General features: G+C 41.1%; 1 protein-coding gene and 1 pseudogene across 1 annotated transcript; one reads left to right on the plus strand and one right to left on the minus strand.

Moving 5' to 3' along the window:
* Positions 1–2,078: 2,078 nt before the first annotated feature.
* Positions 2,079–17,293, plus strand: LOC143577415 (sulfite exporter TauE/SafE family protein 4-like). The gene is made up of 12 exons (XM_077061251.1): positions 2,079–2,280; positions 2,366–2,525; positions 2,756–2,956; positions 14,874–14,935; positions 15,047–15,095; positions 15,345–15,397; positions 15,493–15,579; positions 16,060–16,110; positions 16,196–16,435; positions 16,607–16,700; positions 16,877–17,017; positions 17,103–17,293. Exons 1-12 carry the CDS (start codon positions 2,119–2,121, stop codon positions 17,183–17,185), a joined length of 1,383 nt encoding a protein of 460 aa, XP_076917366.1. The 5' UTR covers positions 2,079–2,118; the 3' UTR covers positions 17,186–17,293.
* A 3,977-nt stretch (positions 17,294–21,270) lies between these two features.
* LOC143579156 (solanidine UDP-glucose glucosyltransferase 1-like) lies at positions 21,271–22,642 on the minus strand (annotated as a pseudogene).
* Between the last annotated feature and the right edge of the window lie 1,100 nt (positions 22,643–23,742).

Genomic DNA, 23,742 nt, shown 5'->3' on the forward strand with positions numbered 1-23,742 from the left:
TACAACCTTAGAATAGATTACAATAGCTATAAACAAAGAAATTAACATTACAAACAGCTAGTTATAAACATATTATTAATTATTCTACTTATACAAACTAATTACACTATGCATGAAACAATTACGGTAACTTGGATAATTACTCTAGTTGTGAAAAATAATTACACTACAACCTTAGAACATATTACAAAAGCTATAAACAACGAAATTAACATTACAAACAGCTAGTTATAAACATATTATTAATTACTCTACTTATACAGACTAATTACACTATGCATGAAACAACTACTGTATCATGATAATTACTCTAGTTGTCAAAATAATTACCCTACAACCTTAGAACAAATTACAAAAGCTATAAATAGACAAATTACACACATACAAAGTTAATTACTCTATTTAATTACACTATAACCAGTTTACAAAGTAACAAAGAAAAGCGGACTCGCTACATACAACTAGGATGATTATTGGTTTTGAGAGAATCATTTGGGGTTTTGATTAAATGAATTTGGGTTTGGACGATGAATTTGGGATTTATATGAAAAAATGAGATTTCAACTTATTTACATAATTGCCATCATCATATTCTTTTATTCGCACGTTTTGTACGAAATTTTGATTTGTATGTTAACCGACCCCTATATATGTGTGTGTGTCTATATATATATTAAAGTAATTTTTTTTCATGCATTTTTTTAAAGTTAGATAAAAGGATAAAATTACAGTAAAGTGGTAGGTAAGTGGGCAACAAGCTGCGCCACTACCCGGTTTTGAATAGCAAAACCGATCCTAGTGAAACAAAGTTATTGTTCTTCGACGTTGTTGAGTTACCGTGCATGACCCGCTGAACTTTATTCAGAAACGTAGCAACATCGGGGTTAGAGTTATGAATATATTCATGATATTCATTAATGATAGCAAAACTCTTTTTTTTAATCTATTAATGAATATATTAATGATATTCATTAATTGATTAAATTTCAATCGGAACTGATTTTAATTTTAGTAAAATAACTAATTTTAATAATGTATATGAATACTTGTAGAAAACCCAAATAATTTACCTTAACATGAAATTTTATTTGCTTTCTAATTATTTTACTAAAATTCAAATATATTCTCATAAATAAGTTGTAACTCTTGAAATTAGCCTTTGAATTTCGACTGGATATTGATATGACATTAGAATTAAAAAATTCCTCAAAGTGCATAGCATGCTTTTATCAACTTCCTTTCTTATAAGCTAATGAATGGTTATAAGAAGTATTAAAGGGTTACCAAACAACTCGTAAAATGTGAATGAATTCGTAAAACATTAAATGCAAACTGTCTGCTTACCTTGGTAGACAAATAAGTGTCCATTCTAAATTTATAAATGACAATTTTTATGATTTTTTTCATATACATTAAAAGATAAAGTAACTCCTTCACAAGAAATGATGGACGGCGGTGGTCACACCCCGACCAGTAGTCATTGTATCGAGAGATTCTCACTATTTTAGTCATATACAAGAGTCAAGACTTTTGTTTTCGAAGTTGATTGTGGTAGCGATGACTATAATAAACTCTACTCATTTACTATCACATTTTTATTAAAACGAGATTTGAATCGTCACATTTTGAAAAGACAAAACTTTATCCAACACTTTAATAAAATATCTCTTAATATCGATAAGTCAAATACCCTTTTAGATCGAGTATATTTTTTCCTTTTTAGTTTTTAGAACTGTAATGTTTTAAAACATCAAATAACTTTTTTTTAAAAAAAAATCAATTGATCATTTTAATAAATTATTGTATTAAAAATTAAGATGCGTTTTCTAAATTTAAAAATATGAACCGTTCATATTTGACCTCTTAACTCCAGTACAGCTATGACTCAAGTGGTAAATAGAAAGTGAAATTAAAACTCAAGATTTTTATTACTCAGTTAACTATTAAACAAATTAACAAAACTAACCAAGAGTTATGTTAAAAAAACTAGTCGGTTATAAAACAAACATTCCTAATAAAAAATATCTTCCCTAACGTTTCCACCTTCTATAAATTCAGGTGGCATGTGAGGCCTAACATGCCTGCAACTTGTCTTCTTCTTTGTCATTCTGAGCATTCATGGCCACCAAAGGCTTTGTATTATACCTTTTAGCAGCTTCCTCAGCCGCCGTGTTATCCGTGTTCATCATCTCTGGTCAAAACAGTCACAAAAACAACCACCTAATCTATCGTTCTTCATCGAATTCCAGCATTCTTAATTCCGATGACAAAACATGGCCTGTAAGTTGTCAAAACCGATACTAAATTCTTATCGTGTGATTTGACTATGGCTTTAAAGGGTTTGTGTTTTTATGGTTTTATATAGGAGTTGGCGTTTAATTGGAGAATCATGTTGGCTACATTAATTGGTTTTCTAGGCTCCGCGTGTGGAACGGTGGGTGGCGTTGGCGGTGGTGGCATTTTTGTTCCGATGCTTACGTTAGTCGTCGGATTTGATACCAAATCCGCTGCTGCTCTTTCCAAATGTACGTGTCGAACCCTTGTTTTTTTCAGTATGAAAATAGATGAATATTACTGATATGATAAGTTAATAAAGGAATATTACTAATACGGTAAGTTAAAAAGGAATATTATGGATATGGTAAGTTAAAAGAGAGGTGAGATAAGTTTAGCACAATTTACTAGAAGTGAAATTGATTAGATCTTGTTTTAGAATGTTGGTGATTGACGACTTGATGTGTGAGTTATGATGTAGGTATGATTATGGGAGCATCAGCATCATCATTTTGGTACAATTTGAGAGTACAACATCCATGTAGAGAAGTACCAATTTTGGATTATGATTTAGCACTCTTGTTTCAACCTATGCTTATGCTTGGAATCACACTTGGTGTTGCACTTAGTGTTGTTTTTCCTTATTGGCTCATCACTGTCCTCATCATCATCCTTTTCTTAGGTAACCATAATTTCCCTTCATGTCGTTGAAACTGATTGAACTGTCTAAACTAAACAAATCAATAAATCCGTTGAGCATGTTTGACAACTTACAAATCGGTCCATCATTCGACAACTTAATGATTTAAAACTTATACCCAACCATTTAACCTTTTACTGTTGGAATGCATACATGTATTGTATTAAATATTAATGAACCTGTCTTTTATATATCAAACCATGTTTCCGGTCAGAACGATCTAGCCGGCCCAACAAAAACTATGAAACTTGGTTTAATGATGTTGATCTTATCTACCTGAATAATAATGAATATAGTTATAGTAATGTGCATTTTTTAGTTGACAACATGAAGAGGTAGGTCCCAGCAAAGCCCAGTTGGACCCGCAAGACTCACCTAAAAGAGGGACGTCTGCGCAGAAACCAACTGGATCCGCAGGACCAACCATGCTCAGAGACGTGACGTCCTTACGCGCAGTACGCAAGCTGGTCCCGCAGGAAATGCCTCCCGATGGTGAAGGACTCCGCCTGTCCCCGCAGCCTCGGATACAAGCCATCAGGGAAGGCCACCCTCGCAGCAGGGCTACACGCACAAGGCACTTAGCTCTCAATCACTCAGTGTCACCTGAAGGAATGAGCGAAGCCGGGAACTATCCCGCACAAGGGCGGGAGGGGGAATACTCCCGCCCAAATAAGCCAGTCCGTACGATACAGGAAGATCTTCTGTACTGTACCTGACGAGGTATGGGAAAAAGATCTGACTAAAGATACGACAGCTTATTGACAACAGTATGGCGAGCAGCATGCTCCTGCACTGTATGTCACTATTAGCCGCTGCCTACTCACCAACTAATGCCATACCACGTGCGTAGCCGTCAGTTGGTGGAACAGGAATAGTATACAGCAGGCCTGGTCGCTATCAGCCGCTACCTACCCACCAACTACCAGCAGGGCACGTGCGTAGGCTACTGTTGGTGGAACAGGAACACTGTTGCAGCCGGCCATACCTCTTTGGAAACCTACCTTCGGCTATAAATACCACAAATGGTATGACCATCTCATCTTATCATATCTTACTACATTATCATCATATTATACCTGATATCTGCTCTAGCAATCTCTTAATATACTTTTATATTTAAAGAGCAATCTAGTCTGATTCTCACGCCGGAGGGTGGTCACAAGGAGGAACCCCTCCCTTCTCAGTGACGAGCTCACGGTGTCTGTTTTGCAGGTTATCAGAAGAACCATCTTCCAAGGGTCTAACCCCTCGTGGGAAACATCTCTCCAACCCCCAGGTTACCAGTAATCTGCCCGGGGTCCGGTTAGTGTTTCTTCATTGGCGCCATCCGTGCATAAAGCTAGAACTTTATCTCTCCAGTTTTTTCAAAACTTCTACAAAGATGGTTAGAGAAATTCCGGTAACCACAACCCCAGCTACTGGGGTGAATACCGGTAACACAGTTTTTACAAACACTACCCCGGTTACCCAAGCCGGGGCAAGTGAAGTAAATTTTACGAACACTACCCCAGCTACTCAAGCTGGGGCAAGTGCAGTAAATGATCGCCTACTGGAATCCACTGATACCCAGTTTGAGAAACGAAGACTCCCCCGCCAAACTCTCGATGAAGTTAAGGCATGGGCGGAGGCACGACAAAAGGAATTCCAGGCTGAGTTGGACGAACGCTTGCGTTCCATACAACAGGCCGACGAATTCGAATACTGGGAGGATGACTCGGAGGAATCCGACTCCGACGCGAACCCTCGCCATAGGGCAAAAGGGAAGCGTAAGGAAATGGAATCCCAACCGAAAAGGCATTTTGGACAAGCCTTCAAACCAAAAAGCACAGGTGGAAGTCCACGAGACTTCTCCAAAACGTTCAGACCAAACATTGCAAATGCAGGAACGTCCAAGTTTGCAAGGGACATTGCGGAAGCAATCGCCCCAAAGAGTGCCAAACAAATGCCTAACATAGGCACATATGACGGTATATCTGATCCAGACGATCATTTGAACAGGTTCATAGCGGGGGCAACCGTCAGCAATTGGACGGAACCCACCTGGTGCTACATGTTCCAAATGACGCTTGTTGGGGCTGCTAGAGCTTGGTTTGATCGTCTACCGGTCAATCACATCTACGACTGGGCAGACTTCCAGCAGAAGTTTAGCCAACACTTCAGCCAGCAACGGAAGTATACCGAGGAGCAATGGACAATCCTCAAATGCATACGAGAAGAAGATGAATCTCTGCCAAACTTCATCACTCGCTTCAACTCAAAGAAGCTAAGTTTGGGCAATATCAGCGAAGATCTTGTTCGCGCTGCCTTCATCCAGGGCGCGCATGACCCAGAGCTCATCCGCACCCTAACGGGTAAAGATGGCATGCCATCCACATGGGATGCCATCATGACAGCAGCAAAACGCTATGCGGAAACGGAGAAGCAACTGGGTAGAGATCTCCCCCAGAGCACAAACCTCTACACTCTGAAAACGAGAGAAGACAACGTCCTCACCGCCCGATTAAATAAAAAGCGGAAGCTAGGCATTTGGCAGTCAAGGGTAAACTTTGACACCTCATCCGGCTTGCAACATCGATTGGGCGGAAGGGATAATGTACATCCGCACCGGAACTCCAGATGGACGCCACTCACCAAGAGCGTCACTGAGATATTCGCTACTGAAGAGCTCCCGTGGCCAAAGCCTCCAATAATCCGACATCGTCACGATGCTGATCGGAGCAAATACTGTGACTTTCACAAGACAAAAGGCCACAACACTGAAGAATGCACAGACGTAAAAGACATGGTTGAAGCATTCGTCAGAGATGGGACGCTCGCGCACCTCGTGGCGCAATAAAGGCTGAGCAGGCGGGTGCGTGTAGAACCCCAGCTGGGGAAAACACGAATCAAAATTCCAGCTTCAATATCGAGACTACATGCTGCGTAAAGAACGAGATCCCGAACCAGGTGCGTATCGGCTCGATGGCACTCCCATCCCAACATGATGGAAGGGAGCTCATTTACACAGTTTGCATGTAAATCAATTCCAATTTGTAAAGAAAAGGCCAAGAGCCACTTCTAATGGAAATGATTCTCTTTAAGAACATCGAAGCTGATGATTTTACATTTATACTTTTCTGAACACTAATATGCCGGTTTTCACCGCATAATTACGTGAAGTCATTGCGTGGGAAGGCGGTCCTACCCGCACGAACCCAATAACGTGACAAACCTTCACGCAGGTCAGTTGAGGAAAAAGTTCAGCACCCAAAAATGAAAGTGCCGGTCTATCCGCACCAATCATAACGAGGAAACTGAATAATAACCTATCAACAACCGCGCGTCGAACGGTTAAACTATGCAACACTGGTGACGGCATTCACATTACGTGAAGTCGTTGCGTGAGAAGGCGGTCCTACCCGCACGAACCCAATAACGTGACAAACCTTCACGCAGGTCAGTTGAAGGGGAAGAGTTCAATTATCCCATTAAATGAAAGTGCCGGTCTATCCGCATGAATCATTAAAGGAAACTGAACACTAACCTATTGACAACCGCGCGTCGAACGGTTCAAAACAAAATTCTTAAAAGGATGAGGAAAACCTACACGCAGGTCAGATAAGGGTAAAGTTTTGCCATCCTACTAAGTGCAAGTGACGGTTCTACCCGCACAATCACGAAAGAGGAAGCAAAACTTCACACCTATTATCAACCACGTTCAAAGGTTAACTTATCCTCAAAAGGATGAGGAAAACCTACACGCAGGTCAGATAAAGGTAAAGTTTTGCCATCCTACTAAGTGCAAGTGACGGTTCTACCCGCACAATCACGAAAGAGGAAGCAAAACTTCACACCTATTATCAACCACGTTCAAAGGTTAACTTATCCTCAAAAGGATGAGGAAAACCTACACGCATGTCAGATAAGGGTAAAGTTTTGCCATCCTACTAAGTGCAAGTGACGGTTCTACCCGCACAATCACGAAAGAGGAAGCAAAACTTCACACCTATTATCAACCACGTTCAAAGGTTAACTTATCCTCAAAAGGATGAGGAAAACCTACACGCAGGTCAGATAAAGGTAAAGTTTTGCCATCCTACTAAGTGCAAGTGACGGTTCTACCCGCACAATCACGAAAGAGGAAGCAAAACTTCACACCTATTATCAACCACGTTCAAAGGTTAACTTATCCTCAAAAGGATGAGGAAAACCTACACGCAGGTCAGATAAGGGTAAAGTTTTGCCATCCTACTAAGTGCAAGTGACGGTTCTACCCGCACAATCACGAAAGAGGAAGCAAAACTTCACACCTATTATCAACCACGTTCAAAGGTTAACTTATCCTCAGAAAAGATGAGGAAAACCTACACGCAGGTCAGATGAAGGTTAAAGTTTAGCTATCCTACCAAGTGCAAGTGACGGTTCTACCCGCACAATCACGAAAGAGGAAGCAAAACTTTAACCCATTATCAACCACGTTCAACAGGTTAACTTATTCTAAACACTTGGAAAATTGCTAATTTAAACTAAATATGCAAGTCATAAGTTTATAAAGCAAGGAACCCAAAGAAGGAAATAACGATCTTATACGCAAAAAGATTAATATTTCACACGAATTATTACAAGAATGGCCGGGTAACTACCCGCCTACGAAAAGAAAATAAATACATCCGTACAAGACTATCCTAGCAATGGGAAGGGATCTTCGGATCAAGCCTCAGGGCCGCCTCCACTTGGACCCGCTCCATCAGAAGAACGGGGCGGTTCGAGGAAGGCTTTAAGGACGGCTAACCCATCATCATCAGCAGCTACTTGGTTCACCTTCTCCATCACTGGATGCGGGAAGGCAGCATATTGATTTACTGCTTGGTCATATATGGCTTCAGTGTCAACATTGTACAAAGGGAAGTTGGAAGGCGGGAAGCCTTTCTCAACGAACCCTAGACCAAGCAGGAAGCCAGCCCGTTCCCCATCCTCGTGAGAAGCGTTGAGGGCTGCGCTCATAGCATCGTCGTAGGATGTCTCTGAGAAGACCCGATGCACAACCTACAAAGAAAATACAAGTGTCAAACACCTTTTCTATGTACAAAGGAAAGCGTGAAGACGTAAAGATAAAATACCTGAGGCAACGCTTCTCGAAAAAGCCATTCCTTGGCAACCAGGGCTTGGGTGCAGGCGCGTTCGGCTTCGCTTTTATTGAGGTTGGCAAGTTGCACTTCCTTTGCAGCAGCCTCTTCAACGCCCTTAAGCTTCCGCTCGGTGTGGTCAAGCACGCCCCTCTGGTCCATGATCTCTTGGAGCTTCTTGGCATCTTCCATGGCCAAGGCATCATGAGCACGTTGGAGAGCCTCTAGTTGGGCCTTGAGCTCCTCGTTCTCCATGCGTAAAGGCTCAGCAACGACTTCAGCCTTGGTAGCCCTCTCAGTCGCGTTCCTCGCAGTCTCCTTAGCCAGCCGAAGCTGTTCGTTAACAGCTTGGGCAGCCTTGGAGCGGGCCTCGAGTCGCGCTTGAACTTCAACCTCGAGGGCCTTGAAAGCCTTCTCCTTCTCCGCAGCAGCTGCGGTCAATCGTTGGTTCTCCTCCCGAAGAGCACGCGCCTGAGATACGTCCTTGGCGCGAGCTGCTTTCAACTTGTCGTTTTCACGACAAAGCAGCTCGAAGCGCGGCTGCATCCGGGCCTGGAGAACCCGAAGCTCATTGGTTAGCCTACCCTCCTGGTAGCTAGCCATGGCTTCCCCCAACGCACCATGAGGAGCAGCGTGGCGAGCCCAGTCCACGCACTCCACAGGGGTACGAAGGGTTGTTCCTCGGCGTATGTTCCATCGAGGAACATACACTTCATTGGAATCCGACACTGCAAAAAACAAAAAAGCAGTTAGGAAAAAGATGATAAAAAAAATAAGTTAAAAAGGGCCAAAGGAACCCTACGCACCTGTAGGGTCTATAACAGGCCGATAGCCGCCGAACCCATCACCTGAACCCAAAGGAAACCCATCCAAAAGGTCAGGCAGATGGGAAGGTGGCAAGGACTGGCGAGTACTCCCATGCGTACCTGATGGGCCGGCCATCGGTGCCGGTGGCGGGGGCATGGTGGCAGCCGCCGCAGTCGCTGCCGCAGCAATCGTAACCGCCGGCTCGGTGGACGCCGTAAAAATCGCACTCACGGCCGGCGGTGGCGTAAACTCGGCTGGAACAGTCGGCTCAGAATGAGCAACTGAACCAGCGGGACCAGGCGCAGGCGCCTGGGTCGACGCCTCAGGTAGGCTGACCAAGCCTACCGTCATCGGCGGAGAGGTACTACTCGGTACTTCACCCTGGAATGCGTCAACATCCACGCCTGCACAAGAAGATAAGTGTTTAAATAAATTTAGTGAAATCTACAAAAAAGAATGTTTGTACTTACGGGTTTTCTTGAGCCTGAACGTACGGAGGGGCGGGGACAAGCCCGATGGGGCCGGTCTCTTGACGCCGGTCAACGTCGTCGTCATTGGTTCTCCGGAGGTAACAGTCGTAGCCTCCGGAGCAGTGGTCTTCTCACCACCGGGGTTCCCCGCCACCTCTTCACTATCTGACTCGGTGTCAGATAGAAGCACCGGATCAGCCGTGGAGGCCACCTTCTCCTTTCCCTTCCCTCCGGCAGCCTTCTTCTTCCGCACAAGGGGAGGACCATCTGCGGATTCCTCAGAAGAAGACAGGATGTAAGGATTTCCAGCAGCGGGTACAGCATTGAGGGGTTGAGGATAGAATATCGCCTTACCTGGCCGCCGGTGGCTCAGGATCTCTTGGCCCGGCGGATAGACCTCCACAAACCGATCCGCCGTTTGCTCCAGGATGGGCAACTCATTGTCGTCCAGAGCACGAGTGCCCACCCGCACGGGACCGTCAGCTTCCCGCGGGAACAGGAGCGACTCCAAATTATTCCCCTCTGAAAGAAAATAAACAGTTAGAAAATAAACTAATATCAGCAAGAAAGACAAGACATACCATAAGGAATAGAGTTCAAACCGTATTCGAGAAGGATAGGAAACCGAGACGCCTCCTTCCATACCCGGCTCATCCCCAGCAGCACCATCCCGGACTCCGCAAACCGGTAAACCGGAGATTGGACCCGGGATATCTTCGCGAACCATTCCGCCTCCTGGTAGCTGGAAGCGTGAAGGCTCGGAAGCGCTTGACCCTTCTTGAACTTCATGGCAATGGGGATGGCGCGGGCAGAGATGTAGAAGAACTCCCGCTTCCACGATCGGAGACTACGCTCGGTCACGCAGATCTTCAAACCCTTAATACGGGTTGTCAGGGTGTACCACTCCTGGACGCACCTCCAAGTATAGAAGGTCATCAGGCGGTCCACGTAGGGCTCAATACCCAGAATCCGGCACACCCACTCAAAGTGCCGGACCTTGGCAATCGCCATCGGATGCACCTCGGTCAGGTGCACACCGTGCCTCTCCAGGACACGGTACACAAACTTTGTCAATGGGAACCTAAGGTTCCCATAAACAAAGAATGCAGCATATACCCCGATCTTGCCACTGGGGGCATCGTACACAGTCTGGTGGGATTCAGGAAACTCAGGCTCAAGAGACTCAAGCATGAATTTCCTGACGATATACTGGTACTGATCGACAGGTAGAGCACACTGGCACTCGCCAGCAGTACTCCTATCGTCGGCTACAGCTTCAGCATCATGGGAAGACATTTTGCAGAAAGAAGAAAGTGATTTCGGGAAAATGCTTGCCTGAAAAGGGGAGTATTTGCCGGAAATCACTAAGAAGAAGAAAGGTGAAAGTGTGGATTACAAAGAGGCCTCTCCCCCTTTATATACTAATCGCAATTAATGCGGTGAATTTAATGCGGAGGAGAGAGAAATCGAAGGTGCAATGAAACTATGACACGTGACAAAAAGCAGGCTGGCAACAGCTGTTGACAGGACGTGTGCCAGTAATTTCGCGGCCATGCGCCCGAAAAATCGCGCCCACGCGCCTGAAAAAGCGTCTGGAATGACCATATAACGTCACGTCACCATAACTTCCTGCACGTCCTGACACAGTCAGAAGAAACTGTCGCACGACGTTTCAGAGGTTTGGACTGTTCCTACCTTTCCACCAACCTTTCAAATTTCAAAATTCAAAATTTAAAAATATTAAAAAGTAAGCGGGAAAATACCCCTTACCTTGGCAAACAAGTAACCGTAAGACGGATGCGGGTACAGTGTAAAGGCAAAACCCTTCACATACCTAGCACCCGCAGGGAATTGAAGCCAAGTAAACCTTGGCAAACAAGTAACCGTAAGACGGATGCGGGTACAGTGTAAAGGCAAAACCCTTCACATACCTAGCACCCGCAGGGAATTGAAGCCAAGTAAACCTTGGCGCACAAGTAACCGTAAGACGGATGCGGGTACAGTGTTAAGGCAAAACCCTTCACATACCTAGCACCCGCAGGGAATTGAAGCCAAATATTCCTTGGCAAACAAGTAACCATAAGACGGATGCGGGTACAGTGTAAAGGCAAAACCCTTCACATACCTAGCACCCGCAGGGAATTGAAGCCAAGTAAACCTTGGCGAACAAGTAACCGTAAGACGGATGCGGGTACAGTGTTAAGGCAAAACCCTTCACATACCTAGCACCCGCAGGGAATTGAAGCCAAATATTCCTCAGCAACCAAGTAACTATAAGACGGGTGCGGGTACAGTGTAAAGGCAAAACCCTTCACATACCTAGCACCCGCAGGGAATTGACGCCAGGAATACCTTGGAAGTAAAGTAACCGTAAGACGAGCGCAGGTACAGTGTTAAGGCAAAACCCTTCACATACCTAGCGCTCCGCTGGGAATTGAAACCAAGAAGGATCTTCTGGTCAATACTTGCGGAAACGGAAATAACATCCCCGCATAGCGGGAACGTCGAGAACTACGTTGTTTGAAGCTCCAGGATGGAATTGGTGGTTTTAACATAATTGATCACTATGTTCAAAACTACCAAAACCTCAAGGAGAATCCACACAAGTGGGACTCAACGCTCCTGACTTGCGAGGAGGTTACAGACCTGCCCGCATCATACCCAAAGACCAAGCAGGAAACTCGGGCATTTCTGCAAGTGACAAGGACTTCCGCGGGAAGAATCCCCATGGAAAACCTTAGAAAAACCCTTTTCAAAACCCTCTGCTTAAGTCCAAAAGTTCACCTCACTTTATTAAACACTCATGAGAAGAACATTGGACTGGGGGGACTTGAAGAGGTAGGTCCCAGCAAAGCCCAGTTGGACCCGCAAGACTCACCTAAAAGAGGGACGTCTGCGCAGAAACCAACTGGATCCGCAGGACCAACCATGCTCAGAGACGTGACGTCCTTACGCGCAGTACGCAAGCTGGTCCCGCAGGAAATGCCTCCCGATGGTGAAGGACTCCGCCTGTCCCCGCAGCCTCGGATACAAGCCATCAGGGAAGGCCACCCTCGCAGCAGGGCTACACGCACAAGGCACTTAGCTCTCAATCACTCAGTGTCACCTGAAGGAATGAGCGAAGCCGGGAACTATCCCGCACAAGGGCGGGAGGGGGAATACTCCCGCCCAAATAAGCCAGTCCGTACGATACAGGAAGATCTTCTGTACTGTACCTGACTGAGGTATGGGAAAAAGATCTGACTAAAGATACGACAGCTTATTGACAACAGTATGGCGAGCAGCATGCTCCTGCACTGTATGTCACTATTAGCCGCTGCCTACTCACCAACTACTGCCATACCACGTGCGTAGCCGTCAGTTGGTGGAACAGGAATAGTATACAGCAGGCCTGGTCGCTATCAGCCGCTACCTACCCACCAACTACCAGCAGGGCACGTGCGTAGGCTACTGTTGGTGGAACAGGAACACTGTTGCAGCCGGCCATACCTCTTTGGAAACCTACCTTCGGCTATAAATACCACAAATGGTATGACCATCTCATCTTATCATATCTTACTACATTATCATCATATTATACCTGATATCTGCTCTAGCAATCTCTTAATATACTTTTATATTTAAAGAGCAATCTAGTCTGATTCTCACGCCGAAGGGTGGTCACAAGGAGGAACCCCCCCCCCCTTCTCAGTGACGAGCTCACGGTGTCTGTTTTGCAGGTTATCAGAAGAACCATCTTCCAAGGGTCTAACCCCTCGTGGGAAACATCTCTCCAACCCCCAGGTTACCAGTAATCTGCCCGGGGTCCGGTTAGTGTTTCTTCACAACACAACAAGTTTATATCTATTTTATTGTCAAGTAGCTAACTCAATGAAAAACCAAAATTTCTAAAGTCTATATTGATGTAACTTTGTATGTTGTTTGATGTGCATTTGTTTGTTGATTTTTAAACTATTGTGAGTTTTAAAAACAAACTAATTTTTTAATTCAAAAGTATGGTAAACTAGTCATTGTGTCATTGGCCCCACGGTTTGTCTCCACTAGTTTCAATGTATTATCACAATTTTGTGAGCTATGTTCATTTTCTCAATTTTCTTTGTTCCTTTTTTTTTTTCTTTTTAAACGGAAACAACAAAAGTTACCCTCCTAACCTATATTGCGCCAATAACACACGTTTTTGTTTAGGTTTGAATATTGACATTCTCTCCGAAAAGCATGTGTCTATAAAAAGTGAGCTAGCCTCAAATTAGCTTAATTTTCTTTCGTTTTCAGTATCTTGGTTTTTTATATCTTTATTAGTTTTATATTTATGTAATGTTTCCAACTTCTTTTTCTTCACCTAGCAAGTTTGGCTTCCGCTTCTTTTTCTTAATTTCTATGTCTCTATTGCCAACTATTTAACATTTAATCTAGTATTTCTTTTATTCAACCCAACCCATGTACTACAGACATAGGTACATAGGTCTCTAGCCTATTTAACATTTTTTTCTCCATACTACCGACATTCGCTTCGTAACAACAATTTCTTTGCCATCACACCTCAAGTGGTGGGGCTAACCTGGTGTTTGTAATTAAGTTTTCATTAAGATGTTATTTAGCTTTTTTAATAATTAATAAAAAGTCAAACGCATAGCTTGTTTACTTTTTTGTATTTTAATACAAATTAGTTCAAAATTCAATTGAGTTCAACATATAATACTTTTTTAATAGGGCTACAAAAGAACCGGCCAGACGTCCGTTCGACAAGAATTTCGTTTATATTCGTCCATTTAATAAATGAACCGGACATGAACAAAAAATTTTCGTTCAGTAAGCTTAACGAACAAACATGCACAGAAGCCGCGCCGTGCTCATGAAAGTCCGATAATGATTATACTTTTTGAAATTAATATGTAACTGTTTATGTTCGTTTGTTCATTAGATTCGTTTATGTATGTTTGTCCATTAATTTTCATTGGTGTCTGTTACTATTCATTTGTCCATTAGTAACCGTGTGTTCGTTTGTCCACTAGGGTCCATTAGGCCAATTAGTGTTCGTTTGTCCATAGCGTCCGTTTACAATATTAACGAACAGACACAAACTGGCACGGAAAAACTCAATTTCTTAATGGACGGACATGGAGACAAATTTTCGTTTGGTAGAGTGTTGGTGAACCGTCCGTTTGTCTGTCAGAAGCTCAACAGACGAACACGAACAAAGTCTCGTCCGGTTCGGTTCGGTCCGTTTACAGCCCTAGTTTGTATTCATGTAATATACGGAAAAGTATCTTATTTTGGAAGTGTTAAAATAGTACCACACTTTTTGTCATGGCAATTTAAAGATCTTTTTGCCGGTATTATTACTTAAAAAACAAAGACCACTAACATTGGAGTTGTTCTAGACGTGTCACATGTAAATTAGAATGTACAAATGTTTATGCTGTTCATATACTATTCTTAAAAAGCTGGTTTACGTTTTTCAGATTTGTTACTTATGAGAAAACGTAAGTATTTACTCATGTCAAAACAATTCCACAGGGACTTGTTCAAGGTCTTTCTTTAGGGGCATTGAGATGTGGAAGGAAGAATCTATATTAAAGGTTTGACTCTTGAAAAATTTATTACATTTTTTTAAGATTCAAAGCTTTTTCACTAAACCTTTTTTATTATTACTACAATTATCCATTCTTATATCTACGATCATTATGCAGAAAGAAATGGCTAAACCACGAGAAACGTTTGTCAATTCTCGGGGCGAACGTAAGTTTCATAAAGATTTCTTGATTCAGGCAATAAATTAGAAAATTTTCATTGGTGAAATATTCATCGTTTATTCTAGTGAAAATACTTCACCATGGATCAACGACGTGTGTTTGCCAACATAGGGCCGCTTCCCTAGTTCCCCGGTGGCCGGTGGTTATTACCGCACGTGAATTTGCTGTTGATAAAAGTCTGTTTTCTAGCTCCAGTGATGCACATTTTGATAATTTGTTATCTTGTTTTCTACAGTTCTATTAGACGCTTATGACCCTCTGATTCCAATAGAAAAGAAATCAGCATTGGTGAGCATTGACCGTTTTAGCTTTTGAGTTTTGATTTTCTTATTATTTAAATTTTTTTTTATAACTTATAAATATTTTTCTGAATTAATTTGCAGGAAATATTTACATTTAACTTAAGGGGGAAGAAACTTATGCTTCTAGTGTTTGTATGGGCTGCCTTTCTAGTTCTTCAAGTCATCAAGGTATGTATGTATGTATGTTAGCATGCTGAGAAGAAGAAAGTGTGTTTCTTTTTTAGAATTTAGGCCGGCTAGTACCACAAAAAACAATATTTTAATTTGTTATTTTACATGTAAATTTCACTAACATGTATTTAAAAAATCACTAACATGTATTTAAAACGGACAAAATAAGGAGACATCATGTCACGTCAGCAAATAAATAAGTAATAACTATGCTAGTACTTGACATTTACACATTTATCGTTAATTTCACATATACATGCATTTAGAAATTCGATAAATAAAATATGTAAATCTTTTAATATTAAGGAGCATACGGCCATATACAGGAGGTATTCAAAAACTATACGGCCATATATTAGAGCTATGTGGTCGTATTTTATACGCTAATGTATCAAATGTAACTCACTTAATGACATTGATACATATACATTCAATAAACACTTAACTAACCTTTTGGTCTTTTTGCATCATGTCCAGAACAATTTAGTGGTATGCAGTACATGGTACTGGGCACTCACTGTTGCACAGGTACATGATATTTTTTTCAAAATATCTTGCATCTCCTTGTTGTACCGTACAAACCCCTGATGCACAAATTCCATAAGTCTTTCAGTTCCCAGCAACACTAGCAGTGTTTGGGTTTGAGTGTATTAAGTTGTACAAAGAAAGCAAAAAGAGACAAAGCTTGGGGAACACGGAATGTGTTTGTGAAGCAACCATTAATTGGACAGTGCCCAACCTTATATTCTGTGCTCTTTGCGGTATCTTGGGTGGCACCGTGGGTGGTCTTTTGGGGTCTGGTGGTGGCTTTATTCTCGGCCCCCTCTTACTTGAGATCGGTGTTATACCACAGGTACACAAAATGTGTCATGTTATAAATGTTACACACAGTGACGGACCCATACAATTTTTTTATGAAAATTTTTGAAGGGCATATATTATAAAGTTCTTGGTCCTGTTTGGGTTGGGCTTGGTCATAAATTACAAACTAGTTTTAATATTTTTTCTTTGTTTATTTTCGTAGGTGGCAAGCGCGACAGCTACGTTTGTGATGATGTTTTCATCGTCATTATCCGTGGTGGAGTTTTATTTACTCAACAGATTCCCTATTCCTTATGGTATATCTCCGTCTCTAGAGGTGACAAAATGATTGGGTCGGGTAACATGTGAAAACATGTTTTTTTTATTAAAATGGGTTAAAACCGCCACTTCTAAATGTCATGTCTTATATCAGTCAACTTTTCAAAACATGCAACTCACAAAATGATGCACGTATATGTTTTTATTCTTGCAGCATTATACCTAATGACGGTATCGATTTTAGCTGGTTTCTGGGGTCAGTTCTTTGTTAGAAAGCTAGTTGTATTTCTAAAGAGGGCTTCCCTCATTGTCTTCATTCTTTCGACTGTCATCTTTGCCAGTGCTGTTACAATGGGTAATGAACTTTCTAAATCCTATTAAGTTGTACATTATGCTTAAGAAGTCGGACATGGGCTTACAAAGTGTACTTCCTTTCTCAGGGGTTATTGGTATTGAGCAAAGCATCAGGATGATCTACAATCATGAGTTCATGGGGTTTCTTGATTTTTGTAGCAGTCAGTAAATATGTTTTATTGAATAAAACTAAAATGTTAAGTCATTATTGGCGTTTATTTTTGTGCAAAGTTACAAAAGCCATTTGCTAAGGAAGTGCTTTAGGCTAATGCCTGTTATTATCTGGGTTTAAATGCATTGTTACCGGGTGTCGGGTATATGTAGAACGAGGCTTTAGGTCGGAGTGAGAATGTTAGCTACACCCGTTAACATCACCATCACCGTCGTAGCGTGGAATAACACTTTTGTTGTACCCGCATTGAAATTTCTTAATATCATATTTATCCTTCTAAAAATGTTAAAAATAAATTATAGAAGGCGGAGTTATTTTTCGCCCAGCTATTTTTTTTCTTCTTTCTTTGCTTTTTGTCTTTTTCACTCACTTCTTCCACTTGATTCTTTCCTTTGCCATGCTTCCCTCTAGCAGTCTTTTTATGCTCCTTGTACCTATCAGGACAAAGTACATTGCAGTTATCTAATTCCTTAAAGTTAAACAATTAAGTGTACGATAATTATTTATTCAAAAACTGATAAACTGAACCATAGATTTCAAGATCAATGTTCTTCAATTTAATATTCAACCAAAAACTGATCTCCTTAACATAATGCAAAATACCAAAGTAAATATAATGTTTCAAAATAAATAGATAATGCGAAATTCAAATCAAAAGATAAACACCACAAATATGTAAGCTTAAGTAATAGAAAAGGATTATGGCAGACTTTTATAAACACACTACAGAAAAAGAAGAAAAATGAATTAACGTGGAAAACAGAATTGATGCAGGAACGGAAGCATTCAAATGATTCATGACACTTTAGTTAATCAAAAACTGATAAACTGAACTATAAATTTCAAAAACAATATTTTTCAATTTAATATTCAACCAAACACTTATCTCCTTGACACAACACAAATACCAAAGTACATATAATGTTTCAAAATAAATGGATAATGCGAAATTCAAAACAAAAGATAAACACCACAAATATGTAAGCTTTAAGTAATAGAAAAGAATTATGTCACACTTTTGAAACACCATTATCCATAGCTTGCGTCTAGATTCAATCATGAAACCGTGTTCGCCGACCCGGCATCAAGAATACATCCGCGATAAGCTTGTTCATTTGTGATCATCCTCTTTGGTCCAAGAGAATGCGGTTTCCCACAAGCTGTCGCGCATTCTTTGTCAACCAATTCGAGGCTTTCAACATACGTATCCATCTCAAGTTTGTGACAATCAGTTCCAAATTCCAAATGTTTTGTAAGATTTGTTTGTGTATTATAATTATAAACTTCTGAACATTCCACATAGAAGTATGCCAATATATCACCATTAATGATGGGTTGAAACTGTCGTCCAAATAAATGCATCCCATTTTAGTTTAAAAAGTGGAGACCAAGATTCAATGTTACCATACTCTTTCATCACCCGAATCTAGAGGTGCCCAAACTGGTTTAAAACTCAAAACCGGGTTGGGTTAAACCCGGTTTGGTTTGGCCAACAAAAGTCAAAACCGGTTTATGACGGTTTCGGTTCGGGTTGAAACCGGTTTCTTACAATGTTACGATCGGTTTCAGTTCGGGGTTTGACCGGTTTTTGCCCAGTTTTGGCCGGTTTCGGTTCGGTTAACCGGTTTTGGTGGAGAAAATTACAAACCAGTTCCGAACCTACAGTTTCAATCGGTTCCAAACCGGTTTCTACATAATCGGTTTCAAACCGGTTCGGTTTCGGTTCAATTTTCGGGTCGGTTCGGGTAACCAGTTTATTTGCCCACCTCTACCCGAATCCAAGTATAACCATCTTCCCAAATGCTGTTTTTTCCGGATGAACCATTTCTAGACAACTATTTATGGTGGTTACCTGCTTGACTCTCCAAGATTTAGGCAACAAAATGTAGCCAAAAACACGACTGCTCAAATTGAATGTCAAAATAAAATGAGTCCAGCCTTCTTGTGTTGTTGAATAACCATGAGCATCCAATGCAATATGCCATTGAAAAAGCATGCCTTTGGCGTTACATAAGTACAAGAAACCGGAGTAGACCGGAAAGGGATCACACTCCACGAGTCTGTCTTCAAAGAGTAAATAAGTGTATGATTTTCTTGTAATATACGGTTGTTGTAACATATAACCACAATGTTGTAATCACCAGTGATTTGGTCAAAACCAAATCCTAATACTAACTTACTAGAGGTACTTGATTTCAAAGGAAGACGATGTGGCATGATTAGTCTGCATCTGATTGAAAAGTTCCATAGACTTATAATTTCTTTATGATTATCATACAGACACAGAATTCCATTATAAGAACCAATAACAGAAGCCATCCGTGCATAGGGGAACTCAACTCCAGGTATGCAGGCGAGCCCAGAACTTGGGTTGACTAACGGCAATTGGTCTGCTGAGTGCAATGTATTGATGTCTCTATTCATGTGATTTTCACGACCAATGACGTGCCGGATAATTACTTTTGGAGGGTTTTTAGAACATTGAATGTGGTGATCGTGGAGGAATTTGTGGCTAAAAAGATGAGAATTTAGAGATTGATCGGAACCAGATAATGGATTTGGGTGGTCGTCTTACAAAAATTTGAGAAATCATCGCAGATTCACAGACATAGCTAGACATTATTATGTTTTCACAAACACAACACCAACAAACGAAGCTAAACACACGAATATTGCAGAATGAAGGGCGTAGGGTACCAAACCAAATAACTAGAAACTCCTATTTGAAATATATAGAAGAATATATCCCCTCCTAATTTAAACCAAATAACATAAAATATTAATAAATTTTAAAATAATTCATATAGTCGTTTCCTAAACTAATCAGAACAATTACCTATCAAGAGTTTTATGGGATGTGAAAAACAGGAAAAAGCTACACTGATCTTTACTGACAATTAAATTTAAAACAGTATATAATATAACTAGGTTATACATTCATGCATTATACAATGACAACGTTATAATTGATAAATATGTAAATACCTTATATGACTAAAATTACGTATTATATATAATAATAAAAACTGAGAAGTTAGGGCATGTTCCTTTAGTTGGAATGGAAATGGAATTGATTTCCATTCCTTACGGTGATCGTTCGTTGGAATTGAAATCTTAATTCCATTTTGATGGGTTCAGTTGCCAAAGAACTATAATCGGAATCGAAATTCAATTCCTTCAAGTTCCTTTAAATAAAGGAATTCCAAATCCTTCTAAAATGTGGAGGAATTCGTGTAAATAAGTCGGAATCTTCAATCGGTCTACAAACATGGTCGCGTTCGGGTGCGTTCGCATTTGAGTCGAAGCTCCGGGTCGGCTCTCTGGGTCGGTTCGTGTTCGATTTGACGCCTCGTTTCAGTTCGCGTTCTGTTCGACGCCCCGCTTTGGTGCAACACTCTGGGTCCGTTCGGTTCAACACTCCGCGCCAAAGTGCATTCGGTTCGACACTCCGTGTCAGTTCGCGTTCGGTTTGACGCTCCGGGTCAGTTCGTGTTTGGTTCGACTGTCGACCCGAATGCAACCATATCGTCGACGTGAACACGACATGGTTACCAACCATCGACTTGAGCCCAATCCGGATCACCGAACCAAATGCAACCCAGACCATTGACCTGAATGCGACTTGATTCGTCGCCCCGAAAGCGTTCCAGAGCATCGACTAGAATGCAACTGGATCGTCGACCCGGAACGTTGGCATGAACGTGACACGGACTGTAGAACCGAACGTGACACGAAATGTAGACGCGAACCGTAGACTCGGTCAGTCAACTCGAAAGCGACCAGAATGTTGATCCGAAGGCAACCCAGGTCCTTGACCTGAATGTGGTGAGGAACACTAGCTCAAATACATAACTAACAAAATGAAAAATAATCTAAGATAATTACTATTATATAGAAAACATAAGGGTTGGGCTGTTAGGAAACCAATTAGGATAACTAATAGAGATTCATTAAGTGGGTTAACCTTAAAGAAACGAGAAGAAGATAGGCATTTTTGAGATGATTTTCTATTATTTTATCTTTTTAAAAGAAAAGTAGTTCATTAACCAAAGCATATCAAAACCTTTTTAAGCCTTAACAGATTAAACTAGACCAGGGTTTGTGTTTAATTTAACAGCTTTAAGTTCATCAATTAAAACGTTCAAACTATTAAAAGAAGAACCACCTTCATCAACAGCTTTCTTGGCTTTTAATGCCAACTTTGCCTGATGTTTTCGGCTAGATTGGACCTGCTAGTTATAAGTTGAATAGCCTCTAAAATTCCCTGTTTTCCGATTACTGGGCTAGTAATCTCGGTAGTTGGGTTCCAAACATCCGCCCCAATTCTTAAAAGCTCCACCAACTTCTCGTTATAAAGCACGCAATGGCCATGTCAACAACGGAACACCGGCCTCAAGCATCGAGTTCCATCCACAATGAGTCAGAAACCCACCAATCGATGGGTGTTGCAGAATCTCCACCTGTGGTTTTATAATCAAACCCTTGTTTTCGGTCCTGATCCTATCTTCAAATCCTTCGGGCAGCGCATTGATCCCAACGTTACCATCTTTCTTGCCACCCAAAGGAATGGTTGCTTCGATTCTTCAAGCACCAATGCGATTTCAGTGATCTGAGTTTCTGGGAATCTCACGATACTTCCAAAACAAACGTATATCACTGATTTTGGTCTTTGATCATCAAGCCAAGTCAGGCAACTGTGTTTCTCCGACGCACCCCCATCGTTAACAAATTCGAAAAGAGGACCTGTATGCCAAATCTTCGTACCTGTAATCTTCTTAAAATGATCCGCATAAGCCGGTTCAATCTCATAGAACGTGTTGTGCACTAATCCGTAACTTCGTTTCTCCGATTCTCGAACCTTCTCCATAAGATCACCCATGCTGGTTTTGGTCAAGAACATGTGTGAGACTTGAGATCTCTTCATGGTGATGTTATCCGGAAGACCAGGTACTACGAAACTCTCGGATTCTGATTTCACATGCGCGAAAGGAGCATGAAGTTTCAAGCTATGGGAAATCGAGTGATAAATGAAGTTGTTAGAGTAAAACAAGAGTCTTGGAATTTTATGTTCTTCAGCCAAGTCAACCGTCCATGTCAAGAGCATGTCGGAGAAGATGCAGTCTGGAGCCAAATCACGGATTGATTGTTCCATTGGTGTCACCAGCAGTTGCAAGCCACTAAACAGTTTGGATTTCATTTCTTCATTAGTGCATGCGCTCAAGTTTTCTATTCCGGTGGGCAATCCGACTTCTGATGCTGGGAAGTTGAGGGTGCGGACGGTGATAGGGTAACCGGCGTTGATGTCACGGTCAATGGAGGTTTGAAATGCGAGGGCGTTGTGTATGGTGGTGATGATGGTGGAGCGAACGCCGCGAACAGCCGAGCGGCTTGAACTAGAGGTATCATGTGGCCTGGAGACGGGAAAGGGATGAAGACTACGTGAAGGTCAACCATGACGGATGACAGGCAATTGGGAAGGAGTGGACTGCATATAGGAATCATTAACAGTTGCTCTATAATTAACTATGCAAAACTAATTATATAATATTCTTATGCTATGAGGTGTGGATCTCATTATGCCGCTTAATTTTTTGACATGGCCAGCGGTGCCTGGTGTTGTCGGTGCCGCCAACGGTAAAATTGTTGAGGGAAATTCAGCTGAAAATGCCGCTCCCATCATCTCTCTCCTTTAAAGCTTTTAGATTCTTCTAGATATATTTTATAACAAAAATGAGGGATTAATCTTGAGTCAAAGGAGCCAGATAGAAAAGAAGATAGAGAACCAGAGAGAAAAGAAGATGGTGAGGTTTTGGTAACATTATATATTTAATACACGTTTTATATTTTTTAAACTTTAATTATATAGATATTATTAAAGAAATAAAATATGAAAGTTTGGTTCACTACCGATGACGTATACTTCAATTTTTTTATTTTATGTTTAGCTATATTAGTTATAAATCAATGTTTTTTTATTAATTTGTCGGTAATGTGTTTTTTCTATTAATTTAAGTTATAAATGTAATTTTTTTTATATATAATTTTTAATTCTAGTTATATATATATAATATTATTTTATTTGAAAAAGAAAGGAATTGGCAAATTGGTAACCATTTCTAGGGGTGAGCAAAATAAGGGTCATACCCTTAAAACCTTTTTACCGACTCGTAAAACCCTTAATTAGACCCGAATATATAATATAGGTCAGGTAAAGGATATTTAAATTTCACCTTAAAAGATAAAAAGGTTTCAAAGGTCCGACCCTTTTTCAAACTCTTGACCCGTTTACTAGTTTCTAGATAGATATACATCAAATTCGCGATTAATCTGAAATGTAGGAGAGGTTTGTATTTTATATATGATTCATCATAAATTTCTTAACTACTAAGAAAAATAAAAATAAAAGAACATACTACTTACTGGAAACACACACACACACACACACACTCATATATATATATATATATATATATGAAAATCACTGAAATTGTTCTCTACATGTAATTTGTGAATGTGAATATTATTTTCATCAGTTCAAATGGTTGATAAACTTT

Source organism: Bidens hawaiensis, unplaced genomic scaffold, assembly GCF_021521415.1.
Source record: "Bidens hawaiensis isolate Kalapana, Puna unplaced genomic scaffold, B.hawaiensis_p1.1 tig00001461_1, whole genome shotgun sequence".
NCBI classification, from domain to species: Eukaryota; Viridiplantae; Streptophyta; class Magnoliopsida; order Asterales; family Asteraceae; genus Bidens; species Bidens hawaiensis.

Excerpts from the sequence above, each read along its gene's own strand:
- LOC143577415 (XM_077061251.1), top strand. The coding sequence starts at position 2,119 with ATGGCCACCAAAGGCTTTGTATTATACCTTTTAGCAGCTTCCTCAGCC. Across the intron at positions 14,936-15,046 it reads AGGAAGAATCTATATTAAAG|AAAGAAATGGCTAAACCACG; the intron begins GTTTGACTCTTG and ends ATCATTATGCAG. Across the intron at positions 16,436-16,606 it reads AGATCGGTGTTATACCACAG|GTGGCAAGCGCGACAGCTAC; the intron begins GTACACAAAATG and ends TTATTTTCGTAG.